Below are 14,311 nucleotides of genomic sequence, written 5' to 3' on the forward strand. Positions count from 1 at the left end.
AGAGACGAGACAAAGAATTCAGAGGGAATAAAGGGAGCTGGAGCCTGCATCAACCTGTCTGTAGACCTCAGGGGTCCCACTGGAGCAAGGGCACCATCATCCCAGCACCGCACCCCTGCTTCCGCAGCATGAAAATCAGGATTCGCAGTATACGTGACATCATCTCCTTAGGCCTTCAGAGTCTGTGGCGATTGAGTACCCAATGGAATATGGCGCTTAAGCAAGGAAAGGCATGCTCAATACAGAACATTGCCTGGGATATGCTTACTTATGTTTTATACAGTTATTAACGGGCACCATTAAATTTTATTTAATTGAACTACCTTAAAATTAATTAAAAAGATAAAATATCCACTGGTTTATGAAAAAACAAAATCCTTTTATTTTTTGGATTGTTTGGTTCATTTTAACAAAGATGCATCATTCTACCGCCTTTACCCAAGTGTCGATTTCAAGTTGTGTGTTAAAGAGTGTGACAATATTGTCTCTTGCCAATTTTCTGATGTCTCATTTTTTCAAGTTGGCCCCCACTATAGTTTTTCAACCAAAACATCTTTCCCTGAAAATTACTTTAGTAAAACCAAAAACAATGGGAAATCACATCTGGTTTTTTTTTTTTTGGATTTATTTAAGGAACACAAAAAATTGCATCTAAATGATTTTTTTAAAAAACAATTTGTTTTTAATTCATCATGTGCTGACTCGCCAACCCATACGCAGTCTAAAAGGTGGTTCAAAGACATCTGATTTCAACACAAATTGTTTAACATTACTGAATTTGATACAAGAACATGTGAAGTTTCTTCCTGGGTGGTGACAGGCACCTTGATCTCATCTGCCTGGAACCACTCACACACCCTTCCCCACTCCCCACACACTCTTGCTAGTTCCCCCTGGTGGCCCGTAACACCCACCGGGAGACAGCTGGGATCATCTGAGTTTTGGAACAGTTTTGTTTGTTACCTGCAAAAATCTAACTGGCCTTTTTAGGATCAAATTTCAATCTTGGACTTTTTGGAATCAGGCTCTAGTCAACAGAGCTTCAAATACCAGTTTAGCACATAAGCAAAATCAACTTTTGCTTTTCATATATCCTAGGTGAGATTAAGGGCGTTTTAAAGAAATATTTCTTGAAAAAAAGACAGAAGCATAAATGAGAAATTAGAGAGGTTTTAGTGATCACTAAAGGGAAAAACTCACAATTTGATTCCATTTGTTCCAGGGAAAAGAAAACTGGTATGAAAGAAAATGACTTGGTTTTTAGGTTTTAAGGTGGATCCTAACCTAACAATGAAAGTGTTTGTCAAAACCACCACGAAAATTAAAACTAATCTAAAATATCACTGCCAGTGTTCTTTAGGATTTAAGAAAGTGAGATGTTCCAGGTTTAAGCGATTGGTGCCTAGGGTTGCCCAATGTGTTCCCACAGTGTCCTGGGCTGTGGGACAGAGTGCCATGCCCAATCTCCTTGACCCGTAAGGACTAAAATTCAACTCCATGTACGTATTTATTTTAAGACTTGCCCTAGTTCAATGCTCAAGTACTGGGGATGTAGGCTAGATGTACCTGCACGGGAAGCTGTTTTCAACTCTTTCAACTCACACCAGAACAGAGAAGGCATCAGGGCAGGAAAGAAAGCAACTGTATGTCAAACCTGCAGATAAAACCCTTAATGTAGAAGAGCAACTACTTGTTTGTCAACCCCACAGATTTTGTTTTTAAAAATTAAGCTACTTAGTAGTAAAAAGTCAAAATTTCTTTTTGCATGATAGAGGAGTGTAAATAAAGTTCCATAAACCAGTATATATTATATATGCTTACGAGCCAGTAATTTAAAAAAGAAGATAAAAAAGCTGCAACAGTCCTAAATGGATATGTAAGTAAATCCACTCCAGGTCAAAGATATTATAAGAACAAGTCTTAAATTCTTAACAGCAAGGATTAGAATGGAAGTAAGCTGAGCAGCAGCAATGCTAGCAGGAAGTACTGTGTATTCAACGTTATTTCCTAGAAGGAATAGAGGGGGAAAAGCACAATTCTGATTGTTCTTTTTGCATTTCAGCATCTCAGAACTTCATTCAAAACAGGAAAAGCTAATGCAGAAACTCCAGTCTGCTCATTATCATTGCTGCAGGGTGTTTTAGGAATGACAGAATTGCTCCCCCAGGGACAGGCTGGGCCTGGGGATCCTACTCTCCCCAGCAGGCTGCTAAGAAGGGAGTTTGGGAGGCGGCGAAGTCAGCAAGCAAGTGGCCTCTGAGGTTCTGGCTTTCAAGTCTGTGACACTGCTGTGGAACTGAGGGGATGGTAGACCCCTCTACTGTGGGTTCTGTTGGTTAAAATGCAACAGGTTGCATTCACAGCACTTTAGTCATTTAAAAAAACACAACTTCATCCTCCTTGCCCACCCCACCCACCTGTAGGAAAGGAGAAATTCATGAAGCATTTTTAAAAAGATTTCTGTAGTGCTATTAAAATTCAAATGTAAAACCTAACAGAAGCCCCAATTGTTAGGATTATCTCAAGGGACCCTGAATTGGATATTGAAAGTTGCCATAAGCTGAAATGAGCTGGACCTAAGCTGTTGGCTCCATCTCTGCGCACCGTCACTTCTGTGTTGTTCCGCTGGAGTGGTCCCACGCCACCCCCTCAATGAACCTACTGGGCAGCAGCAGGGTGGCTGTTTTGGGGAAGCTACTGGTTTTGCCATTTGCTTCCAGAATCACACAGACTATAACAAACTTTACATTAAACACTGTTCAGTCCTGAGTTGGGTGAAAGCCCGTCGAGGAGGGGCCGAGTTCATTAGGACTCTCTTCCCTCCTTGGCGTGGCGTCATACGTGGCCTTCAGGTTTCCCTTCTTCCATTGCTTGATTCTCTGTTTCTTTTTCATTGGTGACCCCTTCTAAAGGCTTCTTGCCCATGGCTCTACTGGCCTCTTCCTAAGGAAGAAACAGGAAATCAAGAGGCTTAGAGAAAAAAGAAGTGAAATAATTCTGGCTCCTCCAGACTGTCTGTCAGGTCTACGACAAGAGGACATTACAATGATTCTATTTTGGTCGCCCAGTTGGGTAGGTCAGGGCCCTGCTATCAACAGACTGTGAAGTTGAACTTTGCTTTGGTTAAAATTACTAGCTTGCTCCATGGGACAGCTGTTGAATAATTAAGTCCATATGCTAATGGGGTGTGGGGAGTGGAGGATGCAGGCAGGAGCAGAGCTGAACTAAGCTGGGGGGCCGACTCTCCGCAGACAGACGGCTCCGATCACAGTGCCCAGGCTGGCTCCCGCCCTAGAAGGTAGAGGGCACAGTGGGGGGGCTCTTATAATACCCTGTTTTTATGTCTCAAGGAATTTACTTTTCTCAGTCTCTTGCATGGACATGCCAAGGCCTCACACCTTGTACCTTTGGCCAGTGGACTGCCCTACTGAACCTCTGGATGCAAACCAGCCTCAGATCAGACTGGAAATCATGTTCCCTATTCTTGTGTCTCTTGGGCTGTTGAACTGTCCTTGTCCCCTACGCCTAATCCTCTTAGAACAAAAATCAAAGGGGCAAGGTCAGTTCTCAATCTAGCGGAAAGCAGTGGGTTCTGCACACACCTTTGCATCCTGCTCTGCAAACTTCTTGAACATGTTGGCGTATATCCTGCGGTCCCGCTCGTTGTGCTCTTTGGCCTTTTTCTGACACATAGAGATCTGCAGTCTTGCAGCCTTATTCTGAGGATTTACTTCCAACACTTTCTCGAAGTCACCCTTGGCTGACTCAAACTCATTCATGAGCAGCTGGGCCTCACCCCTCCTGTACAAGCCTTTCTCATTGGCACTGTCCAGTCCAAGGGCCTAGGAACAGATGGTCTGTAGTTTAGAAGGGATGAGTTTTAAAAGAAATTCAGTAAATAGCTTACCAAAGCTCTCTTGCCAAGTAAGATGGAAAAGGTGTATTGAAAAAATGGGGCTCAAAATAATTTTATACTACTGACGAAAATACCCTACTCAAATTAATTTCTATATTTAACATAATTTCTAGAAAGATCCCAAGGAGGCTCATGCCTGTAAAATCTTAGCATTTTGGGAGGCCAGGAGTTTATAACCAGCCTGAGCAACATATCAAGACCCTGTCTTACAAACAATAAAAAAATAAGCTGTACGTGGCATAAGTGCCTTTAAGGCAGCAGGTGTACCTCTAATTCTGCATATTGCTCAAGTGCTGCTGCTAAGTGCAAGTCAAATTGAATTGCTAGGACTTATTCTTCATTCAGGTGTTTTGTGGTAGGCTCGGGATTTAGAGTATGGTGTAGACTCTTAAGTAAGACTTAAGTGAACCTTATCACTACCACCTTGTGATACTGGACAAGATACTTAGTTTCTCTAAGCCTCAGTTTCCTCATCTATAATGTGGGGGAGGGACCAGATCAATACCTACTTCAAGGTTGTTGTGAGGAGTAAATGAAACAATACATGCAGAGCACTTAGGTCAGCGCCTGGTATGTACCTTCACTAAATATTAAATACTATCATAGTTTTATTATTAACCACTGCTGTGTTCCAGATGTTTATTAAGCTCTGTTAGGTTTTAAGTAGTGTTATAAAATAAATAGGTTATGATCCTGCTGTCAGATAGAACATGGCTGGCAATGGTGGCTTAGGCTTGTAATCCTAGCACTTCGGGAGGCTAGGCATGGATATGCATGCCTGTAGTCCCAGCTACTCAGGAGGCTAAAGCAGGAGGACCACTTGAGTCCAGGAGTTTGAGCCCAGTGAGCTAGGATGATGCCGCTGCACTGTAGCTCAGGCAACAGAGCAAGACCCTGTCTCAAAAAAACAAAAGAAAATAAAAAACTCATGACTAGAAGGATGACCTAAACAAACAAATACAATAAAAACAATGAGAGAGAGCTATATGATAGACCTATCAGATGCAAAAAGATGTCCTTACTTTATGAAACTATATATCTAAATCTATATATTCTCATTTAAAAAATATATAAACACATGTTACTCTATGTATGGAAAAAAGGAAGAAATATGAGCCACGTGTGGTGGTGCATGCCTGTAGTCCCAGCTACTCAGGAGGCTGAGGCAGGAAGATCACTTGAGCCCAGGAGTTGGAGGTTGCAGTGAGCTGTGATCACACCACTACACTCCAGCCTGGGTGACAGAACAAGACCCATCTCTTAAAAAGAAGAAGAAGAAGAAGAAAAAGAAGAAGAAATATGTATAAAATGAAATGACTGGTCCTGAGAGGGAGGGTCAACGAGAATTTTATGAATATACTTTCACTTTCTTGTATGTTTCTACAATGTTTGAATTTTGAATAACTATACTACTTCTAAATATAAAAAGCAGAAAGTTTAAAAATGTAATTAACCATAACATCCCTTTCTCAGGCAAAAATTTAGTGGGATGTGATGGCAATATACAAAATATACAAAATAGTTGCCGTTTGTTTGTTTACCTCTTTGTGTCTATGTTTAAGATGCAACAAAGATAAGGTTTTACCCATCGTGTAATACATACTGTTCACTCTAAGATATTTGAAATAAAAGCATCAGCTGGTGTATAAAAATATTAGAACAGCACATATGATAAATTGTCTAGGTATCAGAAAAATCTGACTATAATTAGAATTTTCTGAATTTCCCAATTCATACTGAGAAACAAATAATCCCAAACATACAAGTAAGTAACACAAAGCCAAATGAAAACCCTCCAACCTGTGGCTGAGAGGAAGAAAAAAGAAGACTAAATGTGGGATGGAGAAAAGACCTGGAATGTCAACATTCCATCTCTCAGGGGACAAGTTTACCTTATCGCAGCATTCCACGGCTTTGGTGTATTCTCTGAGCTTCAGGTAGCACATGGCCAGGTTGAGAAAGGCAGCGAGCAGGAACGATTCCGAAGCCTTGGACTCCTTTTCTGACAAACCATACTCCATCTCTAGCCAGGACACTATCTTCCCGTACTGAATCACCGCCTGCATGTACTTGCCTCCCTGGAAGACAAAAGCTAGTAATTACTTGTACTTGGCTCGGGACGGGCACAAAAGACAACCAGATCCTCAACCAAAGCAACCCCCCCCCCCAGCACACGAACCGGTGAGGATGGTCTATTTCTGTTCTCAGCAGCCGCAGAGGCTGCGACTGGCTCGGGACAGGGCACCAGCACTATCCAGTGCTGTTCTCCAAGCATCTCCATCCTGGCCTGTCGGCAGGTGTGCGTCAAGGCTTCTGGGCCATGTTCTTTGGTGCTAATATTCATTAGTCTTTCAAAAGGACTGTGAGCAGTGTTAGACTATACCACTAGTGCAAGCGAGGGGGAAGTTACTTTTCTCTTTTCTTCTGATGTTCAGCATTGCACAGTAAAGACTATATTCTAGCAAGTGCCACTCCCAAACACCGCGAATCTTATCTAAACCAGTCTCTGCTGCAACTAGTAAACTCTGTCATTTGTGGTACAAAAGCAGCTCTGGACAATATATAAGTAAATGAGTGTGGCTGTGTCTCAGTAAAACTTTACTTACAAAACAGGCACTGGGCCACATTTGGCCCACATGCTGTAGTTTGCTGATACCTGATCCATGGGCAATGAGAATATAAATAGTTCAATGGCAAAATCCAACATAAATAACAACTATAAAACAACATAAATCACACAGGTGTCAGGTAATTATGTGAGAGCAATCTTTTTCCCATTCATATTTTTGTTCCTATCTGATTAGTGGGATTCTGACAATTGTGATGATCACATGAATTATGTATGTGTGTGTGTACATATATGCTCTACACAAGAAACTCTGGAGTTGAACTGATATGTTTACTGCCATTTTAGACAAATGAAAGAACGCAGTGCTGGCTGGTAAATACACAAATAAAATGGGCGTGCCAGAGAGGGCTCCCTTTGCAGGGAGTGATAAGCTCAAAAACACAGATGACGCATCCTACCAGATGGCAGAAGAGCAGCCACACTTATAAGGACATTAAATTCAATGTCTAACCAACGAGCAGTGCCAAGACCATGTCATTAGGATTTACCAGAGTCACAGCAGTGACTACATCTCACTGTAGAGTTGTCTCTCCCTGTATATACTCCAACCCGCACCCAATGACTTTAAGAAGAGAAAAATCAAAGAGCAGATCTAAGAGAATGTTCTGTTCTACAGAACTTCAAGGGGGCGGCATAAGCAGTGAGGGCCGCCTGTGTGACGGGAGCCGCGATGAAGACGCCGGAGGCCTGTCCCCACTGGAGGGCTGGGGGCTAAGTGAGGCTGCACTGCATCCTCCGAACATCCTTCTCCACAAGGCACCTGTTTAAGAAAGGGGACTCACAGAGCCCATCAGTTCTGCTGCAGGAAGGCAGTGCAAAAGGATTCTGGGGTGTCATGAAGGAGAAGGGCATTAAAATCAAAATCTGTTACCCTCTGCCTCAGAAATTTGTGACACAGGTTATTTATAAGAATATGAAACCAGGCCCCTTTATTATACATGTTGAAATTCTTCTTTTTTTTGGAGACGAAGTCTCACTCTGTCACTAAGGCTGGAGTACAGTGGCGTGATTGTACTTCACTACAGCCTCCAACTCCTGGGCTCAAGCAATCCTCCTGCCTCAGCCTCCTGACTAGCTGGGACTGCAGGCGCACGCCACGACGCCCAGCTCAGTGCTGAAATTCTTGAGGAAATCATACTTGCTATGGACTGGATTGTGCCTCCCACACCAAATACATATGTTGAAGTCCTAACCCCAATGTGATGATATTTAAAGATAGGGCCTTTCGTGAGGCAATTAAGTTCAGATGAGGTCATGTGGGGCCCTCAGGATGGGATTTAGAGCCCTTGTGAGAAGAGACACTGGAGAGCTTCCTCGCCCTCCACCTGCGTGGACCTCAGGAAAGGCCTTGCGAGGACGTAGCAAGAGGGGGCTGCAAGCAGCCCAAAGAGAGGCCCTCACAAGACACTGATCCTGCTGACACCTTGATCTTGGACTTCAGTCTCCAAAAATAAATTCTGTGAGAAATAAATTCCTATTGTGTAAGCCACCCAGTCTAAGGTATTTTGCTATGGCAGCCTGAGCTGACTAAGACAATACTTATGTTCCGTCAGTCTTAGGCCTACCATCATTTTTTGGGCACTACAAAAAAATAAGAATAAAGTCCTCACGAGTTTCAGGGGTCGGCATTTTCTTTCTGTCACTGTCTTTTCTCTTGCTGGTTAATGGGCTCTTTGAGGACAGGCAGCATGTCCTATCCCTTTTGGAATATCCAGGATTTAACACAAAGAGGCTCTTAATAAAGGTTTGCTGAGTAACTATTAAAGTCAAAGGAATATAACTATGGCATCAAACCTTTTTATATCATTTGGAGCAAAAATGGAAGTGTGCATAGAAATGAAAAATGTGATTTCATTTCCATTAGGTGGGAAAGACAGGCGTTTCCCCGTCATGCCTACTTCCTTCATTTGCTCTCTCCTCCTCCATCGTTAATGTACCCATTACCTTTTCTGATCATCTCCTAATATATCGTTATAGAGAAAGAAAAGAAGACGCAGGTAGGACAAAGACCTACATCTTATCACTTCAGTAGGTTCTGAATAATCAGAATGGTAGAAGGCTATGGTTTCTAAAAATACAAATAATAGATTTAAGAGTTCTTTTACATTTATAAAGCATTTTAATTTTTTAAAAGCTCTTTCACATGTATCATATGTAACTTTATTTAAACTTCAACTTACAATGAGCTGCAGTATATCATATGTAACTTTATTTAAACTTCAACTTACAATGAGCTGCGGTATTCCTGCTTCTGAGGTACTGAAACAGTTCTCAACTGGGGGTGATTCTGCCCCCTGGGGGACTTTTGGCAATGTTTTTAGTTGTCACAACTGAGGGGAGGGGTGCTATTGGCAGAGGCCAGGGATGCTGCTAAACATCCCACAACACACAGGACAACCCATATAACAAAGAAAATCCAGCCCCAAATGTCAATCATGCTGAGGTTGAAAAATCCTGAACTAAAAGAATGAAGGCAGCCGGGCGCAGTGGCTCACGCCTGTAATCCTAGCACTCTGGGAGGCCGAGGCAGGTGGATTGTTTGAGCTCAGGAGTTTGAGAGCAGCCTGAGCAAGAGCGAGACCCCGTCTCTACTAAAAATAGAAAGAAATTATATGGACAACTAAAAATATATATAGAAAAAATTAGCCAGGCATGGTGGCGCATGCCTGTAGTCCCAGCTACTTGGGAGGCTGAGGCAGGAGGATTGTTTGAGCCCAGGAGTTTGAGGTTGCTGTGAGCGAGGCTGACGCCACGGCACTCACTCTAGCCTGGGCAACAGAGTGAGACTCTGTCTCAAAAAAAAAAAAAAAAAATGAAGGCAGGACAAAAAAGATAGGGTGGACTCTTCTTAGGAGTCTTGTTTTTAAGCCCAATTCCTTGAGTTATAGCTGGCTAAATCATATAACTGGTATCTTGGCTCAGCGAGGGTGGTCACAACATGGCAAAGCCCGGTTTGTCTGAAAAGCGTTCAGTGCATTGAATGATTCTCATTAACGAGCTTGCTTTAGAAGTGCTTTCTTCCAAGAAAAGCACAAGGGGGCGCAAGAACCCCACATCATTGCAGTGTCCTCAGACTTCTTGCCACTCTGTTGCCAAGTCAGAGAAAAGAGAAACACTCAGCAGGTGTGAAGTTAATGCTCTTGTCCTGCAGAGTACTGTCATCTGTGAGGGCAAAAACCGTGTGCGCAATGACTGGCATAATATCATGTTGTTACCTGTGCTTGATAATTATTTTCAGAGCCAAATGAAAGTCCCCTCTTATTTTTCTTCTCATTAGTGTTCAGTGGTTGAAATGAGGCTTTTACAATCTAAATGGCAAGATCATTCCCATTTAAAAGCTGAGTACAACTCAACTCTACTAAGGGGAGAGACTTTACCACTTTAGTGTAAACCAAACCAACAGGTCAATGGAGACAGAGCTCTAATATGCAGATAGCAAGAAATACAGATTTTCAATTCAGCCCATCTCTGCTCTCACCCACACATCTGGACTCTGTGCGTGCGCAAGATGTGCCAAGTCAAATACCCTGGAAGGACAGGCCTGGGAGGGCAGCATGGCAGATCAAAACCTGCCCTGGAAGTTTAAAAGGGAAGGGAATGTGTACAGAATCTATCTTCCAACCATTTTAAAGTCTTACAGCTGAAGCTAGGATCGTTGCTGGGATCTTTTACCTATAATTATAAAGGTGCCTCCAGGGATGTTTTTAGTGGTACAAAATGTTCAGAGACATTCTGGGAGAAAAGTCTTAGGTCAGTGGTTTTGAACCTTTCATTAATTTTTCCCCAATGGACTAATGTTTTGAAAGATTTCGTCTATCAAATTGCATGTTAAAAATAATTTGTTCCATATGTGTGACTGCTGATCCAGATTTTATCCAAAGATCAGTAATTTTAAGAAGGTTCATGATATTATGAAATACACAAATCACTGTTGCAGTTGTAATGCTAATAAGCAACACAGTTAAGTAACCATACAGACACTTGAGCTCTGCTTTCTGCTACTGCTCACTCATTCTCGCCATCTCTGTATGTATTCAGGACACAGCTAAGTGACACATGGCTTCAGAACAGCATTTCATTACCAACCAAGTTCTCTGAAGTTCTGTGTCATCAGCAACCAGAGCTTCTGAATAGCTAAACTGTTTTAGTTTTACTACACTGAGTTACTATAATTCTAGTCAAATGCCAAAAGCCTCAAACCCTCCCAAACTGTGAATTATTCTATTAAGAAATTTTGGAAAATGTATAAAATACAGTTAAAGATTTTTATGGATTTCATTTTCAGAAACATAAGAAACACTGTTCAGGACCGATGGTCTTAAGGGATTTTATAGAAAATTTTCTTTTTTATTCCAAGATATTGTATATTTGGGTATACAAATAAATAACACATTTGGAATCCTTCTTAGTTTAGAAGTATCCAATATGCCTCAATTAGAATTTTTTAAAAAGTCAAACTTGCTCTTGAGAGTTTAGAAATCCACAGAAATTTAGGGCTGGAAAGAAACTTGGGGATCATCTAGCCTAACTCCCTCACTTTTCATATGAAAATATAACTTTTTTGGACCTTAAATGACTTTCAGTCATTTGAAGAGCCACAAAGCCCAGTTTTTCCAATTTCTAATTCAGAACTCATTCCACCACACCCCAGTGCTTTCTGGTGATCGACACAATATTTTATAACATATAATAATTAGGGAAAAATAAATACATATAAGTATATAAATAATTACGTATTATCTAAACCTTTGATTTCAAGTTTGTTTGATTACTACCCACAGTAAGAAATATGTTCTAATTTGCAATCCAGTATCTACTCGAACACAACTAAACAAAAGTTTTACGCAACAAAACTTATCCTTATAACACATTGCAATACACTTCCACTGAATTGATTGCATGACCCAATAGTGAGTCTCAGCTCAAAGTTCGAAAAACAAAGACCATACGTGTTGCCCTCTGGCTGTGTTGATTATATACTCTCCCGTAATTCTCTAGTTGTTTCACCTGAGTTAACATTGCCACATTTACAACCTCCCGATGAGGTTGTAAACTCAATAACATGTTATATAGTAGACACTCCATAAAGACTTGCTAAGGTACATTTATGCATCACTGCGTTATACCGTTGAATAACATCACCTTATTTCTCTTCATGGATTGCAGTGGCAGAAAAGAAAAAGAAAAGACAAAAGAAAAAAGTCTTGACAAAACTCCCATTCTTCCCCTAATTCTCATCACCAAGCCCTTTCCTCTTGACATGGAGAAGGCATCTATTTAGGGGTGAGGAAGCAGTGGTTGTTCTGATTACAACTGAACGAAGTGCTGTTTCTTTTTTTCTTACATCTGGGGATTTAAGATCTAAGTGAGAAGATATTGCAGTCCTAGATGCCTACAAGAAAGGTTTTGGTTTTTTTTTTTTTTGGAGACAGTCTCACTCTGTTGCCCAGGCTACAGTGAGTGCCGTGGCTTCAGCCTAGCTCACAGCAACCTCAAACTCCTGGGCTCAAGCGATCCTACTCAGCCTCCCAAGTAGCTGGGACTACAGGCATGCGCCACCATGCCCAGCTAATTTTTTCTATATATATATTTTAGTTGGCCAGATAATTTCTTTCTATTTTTAGTAGAGATGGGGTCTCGCTCTTGCTCAGGCTGGTCTCGAACTCCTGAGCTCAAACGATCCACCCGCCTTGGCCTCCCAGAGTGCTAGGATTACAGGCATGAGCCACCATGCCCGGCCAAGAAAGGTTTTTGAGTAGAAATCTACGATGAATATCATTCAGGAATTTCTGAAGATTCCTCACAAAAGCAAGTGTGCAGGAATCATCTTGACCATTAGAAGCAATGAATACTCTCTACCTGTCAGTTTCTTTTGAAATCTGTGCATGTTTGCTTTCCTTTTGTTACATGCCCTAGTGACATCACCAAAACAGTGGAAAGGAAAATGATGTTAAACTTACCCCTGTGAATTCCATTACTGGCTAAGAATTATTCTATTCATTCCACAAACACTGAGCGCCAACTATGTACCAAGCAAGATGTTGCAGACCTTGAGCGATACTGTGATGGGTGGGTAAGCCAGACCCGTCTGCCTTTCTAGAGTAGAATGTGTAACAGACGTATTTGTATTCCTTTTTTTCACATTAATTCATTCTTTTCTCACCATTTCTTACACTGAAAATGACAGACTTATAAAAATTCTGGCTTATTCTTACCCAGAAGGGTGTTGATAGAATGCAGAGTAGGGACTATCAGCACAATTCAATGACACTTGAGTAAATTCTCTGAGGTGGAAAGGACTGTACAGGGACTCACACACCTTGAAGTATAAGGTTCCCTTCTCCTTGACAATGGCAGCCTGCTCCAATTTTTCTTTGGTATCCATCTCCCAGGATTCTTTGGCCTGTGTGTAAATTTGTGACAACAGTTAGATGAACAGAGAAGGAAAAGCATCAGTTGACGCCCATTAGAACAAAGCAACAGCTACTTCTAGAGTATAATCAAAACTAAAAACACCCTGGCTGTTGCAATTGTGTGCCACTGCCATTTGCTGCAAGGCTAATGCTCTTTATGCTGTTTTAAGAACTCACTTTCCATGATGACCAAGCTGCAGCTTGACCCATGTTGCTCAAGAGGGAGGAGGAGGCAAAAAACACAGGAAGGGACATAAACTGTTGAGCAGTGTTAAAAAATACATCTTCAGAATTATAAGGTGAAGCCACACAAAACTAGGGCTCCTTTCCCTCTTGCAAATCTCTCCACTAAGTTGTTTTTCTCTAGCCTCAGTTTTTCAACGCTAAAATAGGAACACTACTGTAGTTAAGTCACAGCTGTATATTCACACAGAATTTTCAACTTTCAGGTCAAGTGGTTCTCTTGCCACTCTAAAATAACCAGAAATACTAAAGCCTCTAAATTATATCAACCTGCAGACATATACTTGGGGAATTTCAAGTAAAACATAATTGGGAGGGTAAAGCTGATGCAAGAATCACTTCAAAGCCATAAACACATGACTGCATTATCATCTGCTAGTTTGTATAATAGTATGTGTACTATTAGTCTTCACCATTATAGATCCACATCTAGAAATAATTGCACTGCTGTATGAACAGCTGGATTTAGAAGGATCATAAAGAACCAAGAGAACTTGGGGTCCTTTAGGGAAAGAGACAAATGGGTGTGGTCAGTGCTATTTACTGCATATGAATTATTAAGTTTAAGCAGGTAACTGTAAAATTGTCCCTATTCAAGAGACAATTAGTGTGTGTTCCTGGTGTAATAGTCCTCCCCACCCGCAGCTTTTTTCTAAGTGAATAATGAGAGGGATTTTCTGGCAACCCACGTTGCTTCCTAATGTAGCAACAATTATTTAGCAACAAGGTAGCTCGATTATTTAAAAACCTAGTTACGGTTTGATCCTGGGTTTTGGCACCAACCCCCTCCCCCTGACCTAGTTCACAAGGGCCCTTTGTAATTTTTATATGCCTTCAGTCTTTATGGAGCATAATATATTCTTAACACTATAGAGCAGAGAATTTAATCACATTGCCTTCAACAACATCACACACCTTCATGTAGTTTCAGATACACCAAGCAGCATTGCATGAATATACTCTTAGAGCGATGATGGAGCACAGGCAAGTTGTGCCATACCACAGTGAGAATGCTCCTAAATAAGCAGTGTCCATTGGGTCAGGGGTGGGAAGGGGAAAGGGGTTACTTTATAAAAATGGAAATAGAGCCTGGCATGGTGTCCTACTAGC

General features: G+C 41.4%; 1 protein-coding gene across 1 annotated transcript in view; it reads right to left on the reverse strand.

The window, feature by feature from the left end:
* Nucleotides 1-358: 358 nt before the first annotated feature.
* The window catches only part of FKBP5 (FKBP prolyl isomerase 5), a 98,512-nt gene continuing 84,559 nt past the window's right edge, over nt 359-14,311 (reverse strand). The window contains exons 8-11 of the mRNA XM_045543584.1: nt 12,865-12,948; nt 5,809-5,994; nt 3,603-3,842; nt 359-2,943 (exon numbers count right to left, since the gene is read on the reverse strand). Of these exons, the coding sequence (XP_045399540.1) occupies nt 2,836-2,943; nt 3,603-3,842; nt 5,809-5,994; nt 12,865-12,948 (618 nt within the window). The 3' untranslated portion in view covers nt 359-2,835. The remainder of the gene's footprint in view (nt 2,944-3,602; nt 3,843-5,808; nt 5,995-12,864; nt 12,949-14,311) is intronic.

This window comes from Lemur catta, chromosome 2 (assembly GCF_020740605.2).
Source record: "Lemur catta isolate mLemCat1 chromosome 2, mLemCat1.pri, whole genome shotgun sequence".
NCBI classification, from domain to species: Eukaryota; Metazoa; Chordata; class Mammalia; order Primates; family Lemuridae; genus Lemur; species Lemur catta.